Source organism: Meriones unguiculatus, chromosome 18 (assembly GCF_030254825.1).
Source record: "Meriones unguiculatus strain TT.TT164.6M chromosome 18, Bangor_MerUng_6.1, whole genome shotgun sequence".
Lineage (NCBI taxonomy): Eukaryota > Metazoa > Chordata > Mammalia > Rodentia > Muridae > Meriones > Meriones unguiculatus.
In genome coordinates this window covers 11,560,235-11,581,971 of record NC_083365.1, presented here as the reverse complement: position 1 = coordinate 11,581,971, position 21,737 = coordinate 11,560,235, and the positions used below count along the sequence as shown (strand labels likewise).

Below are 21,737 nucleotides of genomic sequence, written 5' to 3'. Positions count from 1 at the left end.
GTAGGGTTATAGCTCAGTGGTAGAGTGCTTACCCAGCATGCAGAAGGCCCTGGGTTCAATCCCAATAAACAAGCATCACAAGTAAAGATCAAAGATGGTAGTATAGCTCACTGGCGGAGCACTTGCCAATCATTAGCAAGGCTCTGGGTTCAATCCCTAGCACTCTCTTTCCTCCCTCCATAGGAGAAAAAGAGTTTAGCTAAAAAGTGTCACAAAGAAAATGGAGATATACCACAAGGTTACAAAAAAAATGCCATACCTGGGCATACAGCCCACATCTGCTGGGAGGCAGAGGAGAGGCAGGCGGATCTCTGTGAGTTTGAGACCAGCCTGGTCTACACTACAAAGTGAGTCCAGGACAGCCAACTCTACACAGAGAAACCCTGTTTCGAAAAACCAAAAAATTGCCATGTATTAGCTGAAAAAAAAGATTGGTACCCCAAATCTATAAATAACTCCTAAAAATAAGCAAGGAATTTCTAAAAGAAACCTAACAAAAGACACAAGCATGGCCAATAAATGAGACTAGAGTCACTGCTCACCATCAATCAGACATACAACAAACCCAAACCCTAACAACACATCATTGCACCCCCCCCAAATGATAGAACACTGCACCCTACTCATCAAAGCATGCCTTGGTACAAGCACTGTAGGAAACAGTCTGAACTCTTGGATGATTTGTGTGGACAACATCCTAACCGCCATTTCCTGCTGCTCTGTATCAAATTCTGAGGAAGCTGGAATTTCTGTGACTCAAAAGAGGCATGTAAGAATTCTAAGAACTGGCTGCCCAGTGGTGGCACATGCCTTTAATCCCAGCACTCGGGAGGCAGAGGAAAGGGGATCTCTGTAAGTTCAAGGCCAGCCTGGTCTACAGAGCTCGGCCTAGGACAGCCAAGGTTACTAAAAAAAAAAAAAAAGAAAAAGAAAAAGAATTCTAAGAACTGGCTGGTCATGGTGGCTTACGTCTTTAATCCCAGTATGAGGGAGGCAGACAACATGAGTCCAAGGCCAGCCACCTCCCAACAACAAAAGCCAGAAACTACTGCTGCAATTAAAAAAAAAAAAAAGCAAAACTATAAACAAAACAAATGATCATCAAGAACAGAAATGCACAGGAGAGATAGCTCGGGGGTTAAGAATACTTTCAGAGGACTTGAATTCAGTTCCCAGAACCCACATATCAGCTAAAAAACATTTGTAACTCTAGTTCCAGAGGATCTGACACCTTCCTCCAGCCTCCTTGGGCCTCAGGCATGCACATATACAGACATATATGCAGGCAAAATATCTATAAACATAAAATTAAATGATAAATGCTTAATTTTCATATGAAGGAATACTTTGGAGCTATGAAATGATCTGTATGAATATGTACAACTGTGAATGGTGAAAGTTTTTAAGACTCTAAATTGAGTCCCTTTATATTAACCCTTTCAAAAGGTAAGTAATGTCAAGTTATGAAGGAAGGACTTTCAATTGTGATTGCTTGATTGTGACTATTACAGAAGAATGCCATAGCTTGTACAGAGGCCTCTGCGCTCTTAAAAGTATTTCCATAAGGACATCTACCTAGCAACTGTCTGTCTGACCTTGAACCGACACCCAGTTTTGTTATTAATCAGCAATGCCACAGTTGGCTTCAAAACAACTGATGCAATTGTCCTCGTTTTTGTCTTGCCCTTGTCTGAGCCTCTTTGGACGTACCAGCACTCCACTTCCCACACACATCTTCACAGCAAGTTTTGCCACTCCACTGCACTGCTCTGTTGTTCCCAAACAAACACAATAAGGTCTGCGTACATTCTAGGAGCGTAATACTGAACCCAAAAGCAAGCCCCAGGACAACACGTGCGGTGTCACTTTATTTGGGTTGAGTTAAAAACAGAACATGTTTAAGGACATGGACCCATGAGTCAGTTCTTAAGGATTAGTTACTGGGCAGCTTGCCTCGTCAAGGACAGCAGGGCCAGAAGACAAGGACACATGAAAGACAAGAATGCCCAGAAAGCTGAATAGCAAGAAGTCTATGACAGTAAAAGCCACTATGCTAGGGAAGGGAAACAGTACTGGAGCTGGAAGCAGTTAAGGGGAAGTGCGATTCTCAGTTGTAAGCACGCTGGTGAGAGTAGTCAGAAGGCCGAACCACTGTCTAGATCTGAATTATCCTGCAGATGCTGCTGCCAACCCCTATAATTACAGACAAGTGTTCACCTTCAACAGAGCTCAGGACCTGATCACCAAGACTTTGATCAATCACAAGGAGAAGCGCAAGATAAATACTCCTCAATTTGAGGCAGACTTTAAGGTACTAACAACATTTGAATTTTAGGGCTTTCAATCTTTGTAATCCCCCTACCAAAGCCTGAGAAAAGCCCTAGGCATTTTGTTGTTTTCCTTTAAGAGAACCCCTAGCACGATATGAAAGTTCAAGCCAATGAGCTCCTGAGGCAGAAGCATTTCAAATTCAAGGCTTGTCTATTATATAGTGTGTTCAAGGCCAGTCTGGGAAACTTAGAGAGACCCTGTATCTAAATAAAAATTAGCAATTTTTATGGCTAAAAATCAGGGTATATGGCTTAGTGGAAGAGTTCCTGCCTGTATGAATAAGGCTTTTAGGGTCAATCTATGGTACCACAAAAGAAGAAACGCGGGAGGGAAGAGAGGGTGGTCTTTGACCCTAAATGGCATAAACTCAAAGCTCTGTTAATCCCTTGATGTGAACTCTAAACTGGTAAAAAGCTCAACACTCAGACCAGGGAGACTCTTGCTAAAAGTTTTTTGCTTCTACAGAACTTTCCTCAGCATGAACTGTGTACTCCAAGGTAAATGTGAAATCCAAGTTTTCTGGGGAAAGGAGGGTTAAAAGAGGGTTTTGCTATCCAGCTTTGTCTTGAACTTAGTATGTGGACAGGCTGGCCTTGAAACTGGTGATCCATTTACCTCACTGGTCCAAGTGTTAGGAGCATGAGGGTGCTGGATTATAAACATATGCACCATTCCCTGATGGAGTTTAAGATCTTAAAATAACATGACTAGGTTAGGAATGGCTCAGTGGTAGAGTATTTGCTTAGCACACAAATGAACTGGAGTTTTGCAGAACATAAACAATGTGACTAATAAGGACCCAGAAATTTCTAGTTGTGCCCTTCATTCTTACAGAGCCTGGATACATTAAATTTTGTTGGATAACACAATATAGCGTAAAATCAATTTTCTAATAAGCCCCTTTACTGAGAAGATACAAACTGATTTTGGCACATACCCTTGATGAATATTAAAAATGCATCAAGGATGACAGCATATAACCACCTCTTTATTTTATCTACAGCTTGATTTTTAAAACACTACACAAAGCCTGGAGATACAGTTCAGTTGGTAGAGTGGTTGTTTAGCATACATGAAGCTTTTGGTTCAATCTCCAAAACTGAATAAACACAGCACAGTGCACATACCTATGTCCCAATTCCCTGTTCTTGGGAAACAGAAGTAGAAGGGTCATTCTTGGCAAGTATGAGGCCAGTATGGACTAAAGAACAGCCTGTTAAAAACGCCTGGGGACTTGGAGGTAGGCGGATGGATGTCTGTCAACTCAAGTCTGCCTAGTCTACACAGTGAGTTCTAGGCTGACCAAGAATACATAGTGAGTCCCTGTCCCTAACACAAAACAAAACCCAGGGCTTTGGAAGCAGCTGAGTGACAGAACGCTTGCCTAGTATTCTTAAGGCCTTGGGTTCAACTCCTAGTACACTCTAATCAAAACAACAAATATACTTTACAATGTAAGTGTGGTAGCAAACACCTGTATTAACAACACATGGGAGGCAAAGGCAGGAAGACCTCCAGTTTGAGGCCACCATGGGAGACAGCAGACACAAACAAGTCTTCTTGTTTCAAACCCAAACAAGTCCTCATACCCACTGGACATGATCTTGCTCCAAGGTTAGTACTGTAATGATATTGTATGATTTTCACAATGCCCCTGACTCCCGGGTCTTCACCAACAGGATCTGGAGGAGCAGCAGTGAAGGGCAGGGCACAGCTCCCTAACACATCATGGGCTGAAACCAGAGCCCAGTGCGCTTTGTCTTCTATGTGAACGGAGAAGCTGACCAATGACCTAAGAACAGGGAAAGGAATTTGCCACCAACCAAAACACTTTCAATAAGAACAAACCATCCAGAAAGAGGATTTGCTTTGTAGAGGCTGAGGAATTTGTGAAGTCAGAGTTCAAAGTCCACAGAAATGCTATATTCAACAGGGAGCGAACAAGAATCACATGAAATGGTATTTGTGGCGCTGGCATTACAGCTCAGTAGCATAGCATTTGCCTAGTATGCATGAGGCCCAGGATTAGATCCACAGCAAATCTGTCTCTGTCTGTCTGTCTGTCTGTCTGTCTCCCTGGTCCCTACACACACATACAGAGAGAGAGGAGAGAGAGAGAGAGAGAGAGAGAGAGAGAGAGAGAGAGCTATTCTGAGGAAACCAAAAAGGAACAAGGATTCCATGAAATCCACATTTTCAAGCAATTTTCTATCAACAAAAACATTGCCAGCCCATACAGAAAGGGACAGAGTAAGAAAAGGAAAGGAGGATGATGAGTTTCCAGAATTCTCCTGGCAAGAAGCAGATGCATGAAACCACTAAGGTACAAAGTAAGGTCTACCTTCTAAGGAAAAAAGAAGGCTGAGACATTAGGCCCAGAGTGAGATAAAGAGCTTTGAGTACTGGATGGCAAGATGGCTCTGTGGGTAGAGGCAGTTTAAGCTAAGCTTGAGGATTTAGTTATCATCTCCAGAACCTACGTGGTGAATGAAGAGAACTGACCCCTCTAACACGTCCTCTCACCAGCAAATGAGTGCTGAGGCACGTGTGTGGCTATGTACATGCTGTGGCACATGCACGGCCATGTACACAGACACAATTTCTTTTACGGAACCCTGAGGGTGAAAACAAGAGCCAAGGGGGCAGAGCTGAGACACAACGAGAATTATTTCTAGCTCCTGAGTCCTAAGAAAGGAGCTGAGAAAGCAAAACTAACAGCTCAGAGGGCAGAGCTGAGAGCCACAAACAATTCCAGGCTTTGACCATAATCCAAAACCTAGAATTTGACCACCCACTTAGATACTCACACACCCTATACTGGGTGTTAAACCAAGGTAGCTGAACTCAGAACATGCTGGGTAAGCACTCTGCCACTGACCTATAGCTCAAAAACGATTTTAATTTTTTTTTAATTAAGATTTTATTTTGGCTGGACAGTAGTGGTACATGCCTCTAATCCCAGAACTTTAATTGGGAGGCAGAGGCAGGTAGATCTCTGTGAGTTCGAGGTCAGCCTGGTCTACAGAGAGACTTCCAGGACAGTTACCCAGGGAAACTCTGTCTCGGAAAAAACAATAAATTTTATGTACATGATTGTTTTGTCTGTCTGTATGTAAGGGCACCGTGTGCATGCAGTGAGTGCCCTTGGAGGCCAGAAGAGGGCATGGATCCCCTGGAATTGGAGTTACAGACAGTTGTGAGCCACCACTGTGGGTGCTAGGAATTGAACCCGGTCCTTTGGAAGAGTAGCTGTGCTCTTAACCTCGGAGACAGCTCTCTTGCCCTTACTTTTATTTTGAGACAAAACAAAATAAATTACTAGGTTGGCCAGGATCTCTTGAACCTGATCCTCTTACCTTACCTCCCATGGCTGAGGTTAAAGGCCTGAACCACCAGACTTAGCTTGCTTGCCCAGCTGGATCTTAAAGCTGCTTTCAGCTGGTAGCCTCTCTTCACTAATTCACCCTCCCGCTTTTGAGCTCAAAGCACTTATCCCACGCATGCTAGCTCTGCCTTTATATTGGGAAAGCAAAGCAAAGTAGTTCTTTTTTTGTTTTGTTTTGTTTTGTTTTTCAAGACAGGGATTCTCTGTGTAGCCTTGGCTGTCTTGAGCTGACTGTGCAGACCAGCCTGGCCTTGAACTCACAGCGATCCACCTGCCTCTGTCTTCCTGAGTGCTGGGATTACAGGCATATACCACTGCACCCAGCTAAATAGTTAGTTCTTTAGTTTCATAAGTCCATAAAGAGAAATTACATTTCAGACCTGTACTTGATTACTGTTTTGAGCCTTATCTATATAGGGTTCAGGTGTGTCCAGATTTTTAACACTGCAACACAATTTTAACCATAAAGGTCATACTCGAGAACCATAAAATCAAGTCCCCTGGACTCCACAAAACTTGCATAAAGAAAAGTCTCAACGTTTGCACTAACTTCATGATTCATGGCTGTATTCACAGCCATCCTGTGTCAGATATCCCATGGGCCACAGGCTGGATATGCTTAGATATTCTCTTTTTAAAAACAAGGGTCCGTCCTTCCTTCCTTCCGTCCTTCCTTCCTTCCTTCCTTCCTTCCTTCCTTCCTTCCTTCCTTCCTTCCCTTTCTCTTTCTTTATTTTCTTTCTTTCTTTCTTTCTTTCTTTCTTTCTTTTTCTTTCTTTCCTTCCTTCCTTCCCTTTCTTTCTCTTTCTTTTCTTTCTTTCTTTCTTTCTTTCTTTCTTTCTCTTTCTTTCTTTCCTTCCTTCCTTCCTTCTCTTTCTTTCCTTCTTTCTTTCTTTCTTTCTTTCTTTCTTTCTTTCTTTCTTTCTTTCTTTCTTTTCCTTCCTTCCTTTCTCTCCCTTCCTTTCTTCCTTCCTTCCCTTTCTCTTTCTTTCTTTCTTTCTTTCTTTCTTTCTTTCCTTCCTTCCTTCCTTCTCTTTCTTTCTTTCTCTCTCTCTCTCCCCCTCCCTCCCTCCCTCCCTCCCTCCCTCCCTTTTCCTTCCTTCCTTTCTCTCCCTTCCTTCCTTCCTTTCCCTTCCTTCCTTCCTTCCTTCCTTCCTTCCTTCCTTCCCTCCCTCCCTCCCTCTCTCCTCTCTTCCTCCTTCTTTTTCCTTTTTGGTTTTGAGACAGGGTTTCTCTGTGTAGTCCTGGACGTCCTAGAACTCACTCTGTAGACCAAGATTCACTTACCTCTGCCTTCCCAGTGCTGAGATTAAAGGCATGTACCACCACCACGTGGCTAAGGTTTTCTTTTTTAAAAGAATATTTCTTTTTAATTGTGTTTACATTTTATGTGTAGGCACATGCACTTGAGCACAGGAGCCCTTGGAGGCCAAAGGTATTAGATTCTCTGGAGTTACAAGGTCTTGTGAGCAGTCTGACATGGATACTAGGAATCAGACTTGGGTCCTCTGCAAGAGCAGTAAGCACACTTAACTGCTGGGCCATCTTTCTAGTCCCTGGAAATGATCATGGTGATGAGTTGTGGAATGTCTGAGCCCATGAGATTTAAGGCTTTTAACTGTTGCCATAAAGGGATGAGATGCTTGCAAGGGAATGACTATATAGTAAAGAAAATAGTATGACTCACAGAAGCCAAAGGGCAGATCGATGTAAGATTTGACACAAAGGCTATTCTTGGTTGCTGAGGGTTCAAGAGACCAGTCTGTATCTAATAGCCAGGCATAACATGGAGCAAAGGGAAGTGGTGGGCCAACAATTTAGGTAAGCCTGGGAATAGGCTTTTCCCCCACAGCCTCTAGATTAGAGTCAGGCCTGGATGATCCTTGATTTAGGCCTCATTAGCTCTTGATCTACACAAGCCTGCCTGGTGTTCTTGTTTAGTAACACTATCTGATTAATAGCCCTGGATGGCATCAGGCTCACTATGTAGTCCAGGGTGCCTTTAACACAGTCAGAATGTCCTGCCTCTGCCTTCCTGGTGCTGGGGTTACCCTCATGTGCCATCAGGCCCTGTTTGCCTACAATTTTGACTTGCAAACTCCAAGTTATACCGAGGTGTTGTTGTAAAACATGAAGTCATAGTAAGTTACAAGGAGAAAATTGTGTAGGTCTATGGCTTCTATGTTGGAAGTGTTGCCACTCTGGCCCACCCTGAGAACAAAGCTCAGGCAGAGCAAGTGGACCAGGTGCAGTTGTGGTACCAACCCTGTGCTCGGGAAACCACCATAAGTTTCCTCATCTGCAAGTGGCTGAGCCAAGGGAAACAGCCGCAGGAAAACAACACTTTTCAAAGAACAGGTGTATTATTAACCACAACAGTTGTGCTAACCCCTGCAAACAAGGGACTCAGACACAGCCAAAAACAGTCACAGCTGCTTACCTTTCTCAGGCCCAGGCTGTGGACCGTTGGAATAGAGATATGCTCCTTTTCCTTCTGTTAGCAAAGTGCCCAAGAAACATTCGTCCCCCTTTAAAAACATCAGCAACAAAAAGCTGGTGATTTACAGCATAAAAACTAACACAATCAAATTCTTAACCATTTTGTCAGTCTAAAAAGGTGAGTCAGACTTGAATACACCAAACATTTGCCATGTGCTTTGGCATCACCTGGTTCTTTGGCACAATACCAACATTTTGAGGTGTTTTTGTTTGTTTGTTTGTTTGTTTGTGACAAAGTCTCACCATAGCCCAGGCTGGTCTGGAACCTGCAGTGATTCTCCTGCCTCAGCTGAAATCCTTACAAGTATGTACTAACTAACACACTTGGCTTCTGTACACTTTTTGTGGCGTTCTTTTCTTGTTCTAGTGGACTAATGTCTACTAGAAGTCACCCTCTCCTTGGCCTAACACCTAGCCAGCTCTGCTTCTGTGTAGGCCAATTTTGAATCTGCTTTTAATAGTGCTCAAAACAGGTTGGGGAGGTAGCTATGGTAGAGAGTGCTTGCCTAGAATGTTCAAGGCCTTGGGTTTGATCCCCAGTGCTGACTTAAAAAAAATGGACAGGGAGATTTTTAAAGACATTAAAAAGTCTAGGTGGAATTTCCCTCACTTTGTTCCCATTTTCTTCCCTAGAGGACTAACAAGTAGTGGGAAATGTGAATAGGAGTCAAAGACAAAAAGTACAGAATCATCCTTTTCTTAGCAGTAACAAATATTTAAAATAATTTAAAGCATTTTATTTATGTATCCTACATGAGTAAGTGTTTTGTCCGCATGTATGTCTGTGTACCCTTGCAGGCCAGAAGAAAGCATAGGCTCTCCTGAGAGTAGATTTGCAGATGGTTGTGGGTGCTGGGAATTGAACCTGGGTCTTCTGGAAGAGCAGCTAGTGCTCAGCCTGCTCAGCCACCTCTCCAGCCCCCATCTCATGCTAAAGACAAGAACACAAATGTTGCTTACCCTTATTGCTTGCAGGGTTTTCTCAGCCAATTTTATTTCATTATCGTCTACCTGTGTTGAATAGAAATGAAGACATTTCAAGTTAGCGCTTCAAGGGCGGATCCTGCTGTTGCTACCCGGGTGGTTTCTCTATCGCATCCAGTCTTCTCAGCCCTGACATACTGGCAAAGATGCTGCTCGAGCCCTAGGCCAGGGTGGGCTTCCTGCTTTGGACCTAAAGCCCAGCTCATGAGGCTCAGATGCATGGAAAGGATGCAGAATCTCCACTTATGTTTCACTGTGGGGTTGGGGTACCACTTTATAAAGAACGGGAAAACACTGGAGTAGACCCTGAGACAGAGTTTCTCTATGTAGCCTTGGCTGGTCTGGAACTTACTATGCAGATCGGGCCAGCCTCAAACTCATAGACATCTGCCTGCCTCTGCCTACTGAGTGCTGGGATTAAATTTGTGTGCCACCAGGCCTGGCCGGAGTGCACTTTTACCTAAACAATGTTGGAGGATGACTCTTCGTTCTCCTCTATATCAGAACTGTAGAAACAGATCCTACAATAGGTTCTAAGACTTGGTCTTTTTTGTTTGTTTGCTTTTGTTTTTTAAAGACAGGGTTTCTCTGTGCAACCTTGGCTGTCCTGAAACTTTCTTTGTAGATCAGATTGGCCTCGAACTCACAGAGATCTGCCGACCTCTGCCTTCCGAGTGCTGAGATTAAAAGGCATGTACCGCCATGCTCAGCTAAGACTTTGTCTTTTAAAGGCAGGTCTTACTTTCAGTCTAGGCTGCTCTAGAACTCACTATGTAATAACCCCGGTGAGCCTCAAACTTGCTCTATAACCCCGGTGAGCCTCAAACTTGTAACCCTCTTGCTTCAGCCTCCCAGTGCTGGGTTTGCAGGTGTGTACTACCACGCCTGTTTATGGTCTGCAAACTGTGTGTTTAATCTCAAGTGACTTAGGTTTAGTTACTGGAAGCAAACTATGTGTAAAGCTTTCAACAAAGAAAAATTACATGTCAGTGCCCTCTGCAAACTGAGTGGGGTCCAACTGAGACTTCCCTTACACCTGGTCTCTTCCTAACAAGCTACCTGCAGTGCCCTGGAACACAGCTCAGGAAAAGGGACTGCAGGTTCTGTGTGTTGAAGTTACCTAGTTTACCACCCACTGCTGGCCAGCATTCGGAGTTGCTCTACCAGCTCACCTCTGTCATCTCACCCTTCTTTTTGTGGCCTGAGATGCTGTCATCAAGAAATTCAAGCGTTACTGCAGTACTTAAACTTTTAAATACCAGGATGCCATGTCCCAAAATACTAATCTGGGAATGGTAGTACATTGTAGTCCTAGCATTTGAAAGGTGGACACAGGAGAATCAAGAGTTCAAGACATCCCTGGTTATACAGTAAGAGGTTGTGGGTAGCCAGAGCTACATGAGACCCAATCTAAAACAAAACAAAAACTAAATCAATGACAAAGCCAAACTGTATTTCAGACCCAGCCTTATCAGAGAAAACAAACTTTTCTACATGCAGGGAGATACTTAGAAAAACAGCAGCAATCACTCTGACCAGAGAATGGATCAACTTCTCAAAGTCTGTGAGACCCTGGACAGCAGAGCCCTGATCAAGTGTTGGAACTAGTCCCTGGAAATCATCCTGGGCTCTAGTGTGCTCATCTGCAACGTGAGGGTGCTCATGTTTTTCTTGCGTGACTTCACAAATAACTCAGCTTCCTGTTTTGAAGGTTTCTAAGACTATGAGTGGGTTCTATTCCTACATAAAAGCTTGATCACAATCTGACAGCCCTTCAGGAGCCCCAGTAAGGAGGAATCCGTAAATGTTTGCCCCAGGGTTTTCTGGTTAGGACCACTGTGTAGGATACTGACCAGCCAGGAACAGAATCTGGGGATGGCAGCTGTCAAGACGATGTAGCTGATATCTGGGGTAACAGTGCCATCTGTAGGAAGATCAAAGACATGCCAGTTATGCCTAGCCACCTTGCTGGCCTACTTTTGATAGAAAGCGCCCTTTCTCTTCTCAGAAGAAAGGGTTCCTTTTAGCATACAGTCTGGTGCCCCATCTCCCAACAAAGGGAGCTTCCTTATCTGGGGACACAGAGAGTAGTAATAAGCTGATCATGAAAGGTGGTTGAGTATTCACCAGAAGAAACAGAAGCACACATGTAAATGAATAAAAACGAATTAGTCTTTTTTACCTTACATTTACTTTTATCAAGAAGTGGATTTATGGATACCCATTAAAGCCACATCTACCATTACCAGTTGTTAGACAGTGGAATTGGAAGGCAAGAGCCCCCTGAACCCTCTGACATCAGACATGGAATGGAAGAATTTGGAGTTTGCTCTGCTGGGTTTTGGGCCTGTATTTCCTCACTGTACCCTGATTTCTACCTTTTGCAATAGTAATGTATATTCTGTGCCACAGTAAGTTGGCAGAATGTAATATGCTTTTTGATTTTACACAAGCTTACAATTAGGAGATTGCTTTGAGTCTTAGAAGAGACTTTGAACTTCGAACTTTTAAACAGTGTTTGAGACTGAAAGACTATGGGGACTTTCGGAGTTGAACTAAATGCATTTTAATATGGCCAAAAGCCTTTGAGGAATGCTGTGGTTCAAGAATGACCCCTACAGACTCCTATGTTTGAACACTTGGTGCCAAGTTGGAACTGTTTGGGAAGGTTTAGAAAATGCAGCCTTCCTGGAGGGGATATGTGTGTGTGAGGGGAGGCACTGAGGCTTGAAAAGCCTACACCAGTCCTAGAGTGATTCTGTCTTCTGCTTTCAGCTCTCCACTGTCCCTGCTACCATGCCTTTGCTCAGCCATCATGGACCTTCTCACTCTGAAACCATAAATCTTGGTTATGCTATGAGTTGCCTTGGTCATGGTGTTTTGTTAGCAAAAGAAAAGCAACTAAGAGAGTAGGATACTTTTGCTGAGACAGATGAGGCAGACTGTCCTCTCCTGGGAGCAAAAAATCTGTCAAAATCCTGTTTAATTATAATTAGAAGTTTAGGCCTTCTGTTTGTTTGGTTTTTTTGACCTTTTGAGACAGGGTCTGACTATGTAGTCCTGGCTCTTCTAGAACTTGCTATGTAGATCAAAGTGGTTTTGAACTTATGGTAGAGATCCTCCAGCCTCTGCCCCGAGTGCTGGGATTATACTGAGTGCTAGCCTTGTACTCACAACCACAAATAAGTTAAGCCCCTACTGCAAGCATTTCTGATGTTTCACATTGTAAACAATCTAAGCTGGCACAGGGTGGGGCTACTTGATTCCTTAACTGGCAGTTTGGGCATACCCCTTGCTGCGCTGGCTACTCTGTACAGAAGAACTGGAAGTCAGATGGCCAGCTGGACGACACTGCACGCTGGCTCTTCTGAACAGCCCACTAATGTCCTAACGAAATCACACAATGCTAACAGTGTATTGCTTTGGCTCCTGAAGGTGCAGCCTCAGCCAAAAAATTCAGTTTGTACCAGACTCTGCTACTACAAACCTTGAAAAACTCCAGATGACCTTGCAACCACTTTACTAAGGTCAGAGGTGGTTACTTTCTCTGGTGGCCTAGCAGAGTGATTGCTATGATTGGCACCAAAGAGAAAATGGTGTAAATAGTGAAAATATACCTTTGTTTACATGCAAGTTCTACTGTGATTGGTGCAAACCTTCCTCTCAGGCTATATAACACATTTGCTGAATTGCCTGGGAGATAACCTCCTCTGCTGCCTCCCCTGGTATTGCGACATTAAAGTCCAATATGAGGCTTCTTCCAAGTGGTTTCTTCTTGTCTACTTTTAGAGGTGCTGGCTAATCTAGTAATACAAAGAAGGAAGCAGCCGAGACTTAAGAGTGACAATGACAGCAGAGGTAGCAAAGTAGCAGCAATACTGCATAGTTCATAGGTCAAGCCACAAAAAGCAGCAATGTGGCTAGCTGCTTTACAACGCAGAAGAGGCAGATGAATAGTTTGTCAGCAACTGAGGGCTGGCAGGGTTAGGGAGAGGGTGGGTAGATGGGCTGAAGAATCAAAGGCCATACAGGTCAGCAAAGGAGAACTGCAGGTCCTGGTATTTGGAAAAGTTCCAGAGAACTTTTAAGTCCAAAAGTCTTGGACACTCCAGGCCTTGGGAGCTGTGACACTGGCAACTGTCAACAGCAGAGGAATTTTGACATTTAGGCCCACCAGTGCTGCTAGGGGCTAAGAAATCCCAGTTTTTGCCAGGCACAGTGGTACATGCCTATAATCCCAGCACTCAGGGAGACAGAAGCATGCAGATCTCTGTAAGTTTGAGGCCAGCCTGGTCTACAAAGCAAGTCCAGGACAGGCAAGGCTACACAGAGAAACCCTGTCTTGAAGAACAAAAAGAACAACAGAAAGGAAATCCTAATTTTCCAAGTCCACACAGAAGGCGACACTTGCAGAGCAGCGTTCGGCTTCCTAGGCCTACAAAAGAGCAGCTCACACTTGAGCACCTGGAGCTCTGCTACCCAAGATTCCATGAGGGTTATCACACAACACAGCACGCCTACTGCTGGAGCTGTCAAACCCCAAGATTTACAAAAGCTGCCAGAGCACTTGACGAACTTCTGCAAGTCCCACAGCTAACAGGTGATGCTACCAGCACCACATATTACCATCCTTTGTAGCTTTTTCTTTTGCCAACAGAAGGGGTAATAAATGTATCTAATATTTACTCTAAATTGTTTCCTCTTGAGCGTAAGTGAGGCTTCATATCGTCATACACATAAATCCATCCCGCCTTATTTTTTGTTTTCTACTTTTGTAAACACCCTGTTTATATTTTTGCCCATGTAACTACTGGTCAGCATTTAATTTATGAGTATTATTCATCAACTAGAATATATGCCATCTGCTCATTGTAAGTAACTAACATATTAATCAGTTTAAGTCTTTAGCTTAGTTTATGATTTAGTCTGCAAAAAAAAAAAAAATTCTTTTCAAGGTTTGCTTTCCAGGCATTACACACACTCACCCTTTTCTTTAACCAGGATCCGAGATGTCAAAAATGACTCTGAGAAGACCACAGATCCTAAGTATCCTCTTCCTCCTAGCAAGTCAGGAATGTCATAGATGGTCATACAAGCCTGTGTCAGTGAAAAGAAGGGCAGAGCCATTATCAGCTTAGCATTTCAGAAGGGGGTCCACATGAAACAGTCAGGCACATGGCAAAAGAATACTGACAAATCCCTAAGAAGAGATGCTGAAATCCTGGCAGGTGCCTTAGGCGTTCCAACAGGTGACCCTTGATTAATGACATGCACATGCTGAAAGGACAGAATATTTATGTTCTTATAATTTCCCCTAAATTGTCCTCCTCCTAAGAAACAATATAGTCTGCCATCTTTTCCTTGTACTTTTTTCTAACTTAAGAAATTTTATTTATATGTATGCTGTATGTGTACAGGTGCCCAAAGAAGCCAGAAGAGAGTGTTGGATCCTCTGGAGCTGCAGTTACAGATACCACATGGTGCTGGGAATTGACCTCAGAACTTCTGGAAGAGCCAGTGCTCTTAACTGCTGAGCCTGTCTCTCCAGCCCCACAGCCTTCATTCTTAATTATAACTGGCTACAGCCTAGAGTCAGAGGTGTCTTGTCTAGGGCTCTGAACACCCTTCACACTCTCGAGGCATCACACAGCAGAGCCTCCTGCCACCATGGCTGTGACTGTGTTCACTGTGACCTCACTTACTCAGGGCAACAGTGGCTGAAGAGTATTAAATGGGCAACTCCAGGAATAAGCAATGCATGGATTTTAAACGCATTCCATTCTGGGGAGAATGGCTATATTTTATGCTGTCTCACTCCATCTTGCTTGCGGTATGCACCGTCGTCTTGTCCAGATCACCCACAGTGTACATATTACTTGTCTGTTAGTCAACAGCCATCTGAGTTATCAGACTGACTTCTCAGTGTCACAATGCTCACAGTAGTGTTTTTTCTTTTTTGACAGAGTTGGGATTTAATAAAGATATTTTAGAATAGATTTAAACATGAGGGTTAAAAAGGAAAGAGAAGAACTCAGCAATGAAAGTCAGACACAGAGGCAGATCTCTATGAGTTCAAGGCCAGCCTAATCTACTTAGTAAATTTTGGCCAGGCAGTAGTGGATATGGGCTTCTCAAAGATAAAGTTGCCATTAATTCTAATTTACTTTGAAACTGAACCAAGCTGGACGTGGTGTACATGCCTTTAATCCCAGCACTGGGAGGGCAAAGGCATGAAGATCTCTATGAGCTCAAGACCAACCTGGTTTATAGAGCTAGTTCCAGCCAAGGTTACAGTAACATTGATAACCTATCTCAAAAAAGTTAACTTGACTCAACAAAAAACTTGACTCAAGGCACAAGAGTAAAGTTGTGTATATATATTAGAAAAACATTGTATATGTACACACACCCCAGTGCTTCCTGAAACAAGTCTTGGAATGCAGCTCCTACTGATAAAAGGAGCAGCTAACCAAGAAAAGCTATTCAAGCTTTCATGACAAGATAAATAAAATGAAACGGTTTTTGTTTTTGTTTTTAAGATTTTATTTTTAATCATTTAAAAAATTTTATTTTTATTTGTGTGTGTATGTACATGTGTACATGTTCAGGTATGTATGGAGGCCAGAAGAGGGCACTGGATTTCCTGAAGCTGGTGCTGCAGGAAACTGTGACCCACTTGATGTAGGTGCCGGGAACTGAACTCGAAGCCTCTGAAGGAGCATCAAGCACTCTCAACCACCGACTCATCTGTCCAGCCCCAAAATGAAAGTTTTTAGTAGGTCAGAAACAAAATTAGATCAACTCAGTCAAGTCAACAAGTTTCTTTACTGCACCCTCTTGCATAGAGTATCTAAGACAAAGGTTGGTACCAGAAAGTGAGCTATTGGTGTGCTAGACCTGAATACAAAGTGCACAGTTTAGAGAGAAAAAGGATACTGACAAGCTAAAGTTAACAGCCAAGGCTTGTGCTGGAAGAGAGACTATAACAGTTAAGGATTTAGGTGCCATCAAGGAGGGTCCAAATCTGTACAAGGCCCCACTTAAGAAAACAACTAAGGACTTTTCTCCTCTTAGACAGGAAAAATGAGGGCCCATCCCAAGCTGGGAGCTCAATTTAGCAAAGTCATCCCCATGGTTCTGGCTTTAGTCATGAAGGATATACATGGGGTTACGGACTCTTCCTCTGTGAGAGCCACTGATACCAAGAGTATGGCAGCAGAGTCCCTACATGGAAGCCCTGAGAGGCCATGGTGGAAAGCTATGCAAGTGAATCCTAAGTTTCACTGGAGGCCCCAGAATGTTAGAAGTGCCAGAGTCATGTGACATCTGCTAAGCAGAGCTGCAGATAGGAAGTGTAACTGACCTGAGAGACAGATGTATCTTGCAGGTGGTAAAGCTGGAAGGGCAGAGCCATATAAGCCCTTTGATGGTAGACATAGAGCTATGAGATTTGGAGTTTACTCTGCTGGATTTTTGCCTTATTTTGGTCCAGTATTTCTTCACTACACCCTAATTCATTTCTTTGGAAATAGTATATGTATATTCTGTGCCATTGTATGTTGGAATATATAAACTACTTTTTAATTTTACAGGGGGTTACAAGTAAGAGCTTTAAATAGTCTTGAGACTGATTAGTCATGAAGTCTACACATGGGGCTAGGGAATCTCCCTCTGTTGTTAAGAAGAACCACTGATGCGAAGACTGTGGCAGGACTATGAAGAGTTTTGAAACTAAACTAAACGTGCATATAATATGGCCATGAGACTCTGGGGACCAACGAGGGGAATGTGGGGGTGAATGAAATGTCCCCCATAATCTTGGATGTTTGAATGCTTGGTTCCTAGTTGGTGGCTGTTTAGGGAGGATAAGGAGGTACGGCCTTGTCGGAGAAAGTACATCACTGGAGGTAGGCTGAGGTTTCAAAATATCTGTGCCATTTCAAGTTAGCTCTCTCTGCGTCCTGTTTGTGGACTGAGATATGAACCCTCAGTTGCTACTCCAGTGCCATGCACCCCACCACGATGCCGATGGACTCTTATCCCCCAAACTCTTCCTTCTGTAAGTAGCCTTGGCCATGGTGTTTAACCACAGCAATAGAAACCCTAACTAAGACACTCAAGTGGATGCTTGCCTTTTTCTGCTAGGGTGGCTAGAGAACTCTTGAGATGTATCTTCAGGCTTCCAATACTGGAGTTACAGGTACATGCAGCCATGTACCTGTTGGGGATTCTAATTCAGGACCTCATGTTTGTAGAGTAAGCACTCTTAATCACTAAGCCATCATCTTCCTATTTGTTGATTCTTTTTTTGTTTTGGTTTGGTTTTGGCTTTTGAAGACAGCTTTTCTCTGTGTAGCCCTGGCTGTCCTAGACTCACTTTGTAGACCAAGCTGGCCTCAAACTCACAGAGATCTGCCTGCCTCTGCTTCTGCCTCTGCCTCCCGGAGTGCTGGGATTACAGGAGTGCACCACTGTGCCTGGCTCATTTGTTGATTCTTTAACTACATACTTCCCTTCTTATTTTACCTCTCTTTCCTCCTTCCGCATTCCTCCTTAGCTCCACTATTTAAATACTGATACTTTAAATACTGATAGCTATTTAAATTTAAATTTAAACACTATTTAAATACTGATAGCCCATTATATTATATGTTTCTCCACCCACTACTTTAGGACCCAGTCTCCAAACCTTATGGGGTATAAGTGAAGAACACAGTATCATCTCTTGCACCTGAACATTAGGAAATGCTATCAAGCTATCACAGTTGTTACTGCAGCTGCCTTCCCCTGATCATAAATATAAGGAGAAGACAATTTATCAGGAACACCCATACAGAATGAACAAAGGACAGTGTACACAGATGGGTCACTGGGTGACATACATGCTGTCCAAGTGCAAAAGCCTGAGTTTGGATCCATCGCCAACACCCACATAAAAGCCGGGTGCTAGGGCTGACTACAACCCCAGCACTGAGGTGTGGAGACATGCAGATCCAGAGGGCTTGCTGGCTACCAACATTTCTCAAACCATTCCATGAAGTATCAACACCAATCCATTCTACAAAGCCACTATACAATACCCTGATGCCAAAACCAGACAAAGACACAGACAAAACAGGAAACTACACACCAATTTCCCTGACAAGCCCAGATGCAAAAATTCTCAACAAAATACTTGCAAAACAGAATTTTAGAACAAATTAAGATCCTGTATCACTAACAAACGGGTTTCATAGCAGTGATGCAAGATTAGCTTAACATACACAAATCAATAAATTACATAAACTATAACAACAGACATAAAGACAGAAATCACATGACCATATCAATAGTTCAACATGCCTTAAAAATAAAATCTCCAAAGAAACACAGCCTCTGCCTCCCATATGGTGGGATTAAAGGCATGATTCTATACTTAAAAGACCCTGTGGATTCTATCAGAAACCTTCTAGATCTGATAAATATGTTCAGTAAAGTTGTAAGATACACAATCAGTAAGTCTGTGTGTGTGTGTGTGTGTGTGTGTGTGTGTATATAGAACCTGCGAAGGAAACCCCCCAATCCAGAGGATCAACACCCTCTTCTGGCCTCTGAATACTGCATGTATGTGGTGTACAGATACATGTCAGGCAAAACACCTATACATACAAAATAAAAACAAAGCTAAAAAATAGAAAATAAAGCATTTCTAGCATCTTAAGTGATTTTTAAAAAAGATATGGTCCTGGCTGTCCTGGAATCACTATATAGACCAGGTTGACCTCAAACTCATAGAAATTCAACAGTCTCTGTCTCCTGATTATTGGATTAAAGGTATATATCATTGCTCCTGGCAGCATTTCCCAATACATAATTTAGACTCACTCTCTTTTTCCTTTCCTTCCTTCCTTCCTTCCTTCCTTCCTTCCTTCCTTCCTTCCATCTTTTTCTTTCTTTTTCTTCTCTCTTTCTTTCTTTCTTTCTTTCTTTCTTTCTTTCTTTCTTTCTTTCTTTCTTTCTCTTTTTTGTTTTTTTTTTGTTTGTTTTTTCAAGACAGGGTTTATCTTACATTTTTGGTTGTGAGCCTAGCCTTTAACAGCTAAGCCATCTCTACAGCCCAAGAAGGGGTTTCTCTGTGTGTAGCTTTCGTTGTGCTGGAACTCACTCTGTAGACCAGGCTGGACTTGAACTCACAGAGATCCACCTGCCTCTGCCTCCCAAATGCTGGGATTAAAGGCGTGCACCACCACCACCTGGCTCTTTCTGGTTTTTGAGCCCAGGCTCTGTGCAGTCTTGGCTGGACTGGACCTAGCTCTGTAAAGCAGGCTGGCTTCAAACTCAGAGAACTGCCTGCCTGTACCATCCAAATGCAGGATTAAAGGTGTGTGCCTCTACCACCTGGCTAGTTTATACTTTCTCAAAGGGTATAAAACATTCATTATTCACAACTTTAAAATACATTGCTGTAGTGTTAAGAACTCTGAAGTGCTCTTCTATTGGAGATGGGGATATCTTTTTATCACTAATTTTTGGGGAGAGAAGACGCCCTTGAGCCAAGTCATCCACAGCTACACCACTCAGCTGTCCAGCCTTCTGGAATTAAGAAAGTTCACATACATACTATAACCAGACTCTTGATGGTTATAGATAATCCTCTCATGTTCTGTTTCCCAACACTCTACATCAGGGTTGCCCTGGGGTAAATGGAGCCCTTGGCTTGTGGCTAAAAATAGACTACAGATTCTGACTTCTTTAGGCCAGGCCACTTTACTATAGTGACTACTATCTCTACATTCATTCATTCATTTTTTTAAAGGCAGGATTTTACTATGTAGTCCTAACTGGTCTAGGACTCTATGTAGATCAGGCTGGCCTCAAACTCAGAGATCTGCCTGCCTCTGCCTTTGCAGTGTTAGAATTAAAGTTGTACACTACTGTGCCTGGTTCAGTTTATTTTTAAATCTTTCCATGGGCCCCGCAGAGGATATGGAAAATTCTGCTCTGACTATGCACTTTCCCAGGACATCTGTGGATTGTTTGTTTAGTTTCCCCTAATTCCTGTTCAGATAACCAGTGCAGATCTTATAATGAAAAGGAGCCCTCGAGGGGCTGGAGAGATGGCTGAGCACTTATGACATGTGCTCCTTGCTCTTCCTGAAGAGCAGGCCTACATTTGGTGCAGCTCAGCACTGCCGGTAACTCCAGGTCAGAGGATCTGACACCCTCTTCTGGTCTTCGCCAGCACCAGCACACATGCGGCACATACATACAATAAAATCTTTATACACATACAATAAAATCTTTAAAAAATAAACTCTTAAAAAAAAAAGAAAAGAACTGCCGAAAACTTGGTTTGTTGTGCCCAGTTCACATTTCCACACAAGGTTATCACAACCTCAGCAGTAGTCACCAGCTTGCAATGACTCCTCTGCACATAGCCCTCTACAGCCATTCCCAGCCAGCTGAGAGACAGTTCTGCCAACTGCTTACCGTTTTCACAAAGGATAAGCTATGTTCACTATCCAGAGGCACAATTCTAGAAGAGAGAAACAGTAAAAAAATACATTAAAGGATTACGGTTTCTGTTTATTTTAAAACAGGGTCTCAATGTAACCCAAGCTGGCTTCAAAGCCATTATGCAGCTAAGGAATGGAGGCAAAAACCACAGAAGTTTAAGGTCATCTTCGGGCTATATGAGACCCCCATCTCAACAAGGAACAAAACAAGAAGCACTGGGTTACATGTGTACAGAATTAGCACTGGAGAGAATGTTAGTATCTGACTCCAGCCTCCTAACTTCCTATGTGACAAAAACTGGGTAGAGACTCAGCCAAGCACAGCAAGCCTAGGTCGTAGTCTAAAATGGCACCTCTCCACAGGAAGAATGTGTTGAGGCCAATAATGGTAGCAGCTATAAGGTCTCTCTCTCTCTCTCAAATACAGCCTTACGTAACACAGGATGGCCTTAAACTTTCTAGGGATCAGAGGATGGCCATGAACTTCTGATCTTCTTGCTACTTTGTGAGACATCTCAGGTCTCACACTTTTTTCTTTTTCTTTAGTTTTTCAAGTCAGGGTTTCTCTATGTGGCCTTGGGATACTCTCTTTTAAGGTTAGCCTTAAACTCACAGAGATCTGCCTGCCTCTGCCTCCCTGAGTGCTGGGATTACAAGTGTGTACCACCACACCTGTCTAGGTCTCAAACTCTTGATCCTCTGTCCCCTGAGTGTTGAGATTCCAGGCAATGTACCACAGCTGGACAGCTCCTTCCCTTTGTGTCCTTACACTTTCCCATGAAAAGAGTCAACATAATTGCACCTACCTTCCCTGGTTATTCACAGCATGTATATGAAAAACCGCCTTGAAGCTACAGAACAGAAAGGAAACAAAACAGAAGTCAAGTCTCTTGTTCAGCTCAATTCTCTGAAATATTTGCTTCTTCAGTCTATCTCCCCTAGACTGTCAGAGCCACTCAATCAAGTAAACACCATCCCTTTTATTTTTGAGATAGGGTCTTACTATGCAGCTCTGACTGTCCTGAAACTAACTAGGTAGACCA

The 21,737-nt window shown here is 43.1% G+C and overlaps 1 protein-coding gene across 2 annotated transcripts in view; it reads right to left on the bottom strand.

Annotated features, from left to right (window-relative positions):
* Dnaaf9 (dynein axonemal assembly factor 9) overlaps nucleotides 1-21,737 on the bottom strand; it is a 128,076-nt gene that overhangs the window by 53,166 nt on the left and 53,173 nt on the right. For both annotated transcript variants that reach the window (XM_021653657.2, XM_021653656.2), the window contains exons 15-20: nucleotides 21,501-21,545; nucleotides 20,669-20,714; nucleotides 14,185-14,296; nucleotides 11,053-11,123; nucleotides 9,176-9,226; nucleotides 8,157-8,244 (exon numbers count right to left, since the gene is read on the bottom strand). In XM_021653657.2, coding sequence (XP_021509332.1) covers nucleotides 8,157-8,244; nucleotides 9,176-9,226; nucleotides 11,053-11,123; nucleotides 14,185-14,296; nucleotides 20,669-20,714; nucleotides 21,501-21,545 — 413 coding nt within the window. The remainder of the gene's footprint in view (nucleotides 1-8,156; nucleotides 8,245-9,175; nucleotides 9,227-11,052; nucleotides 11,124-14,184; nucleotides 14,297-20,668; nucleotides 20,715-21,500; nucleotides 21,546-21,737) is intronic.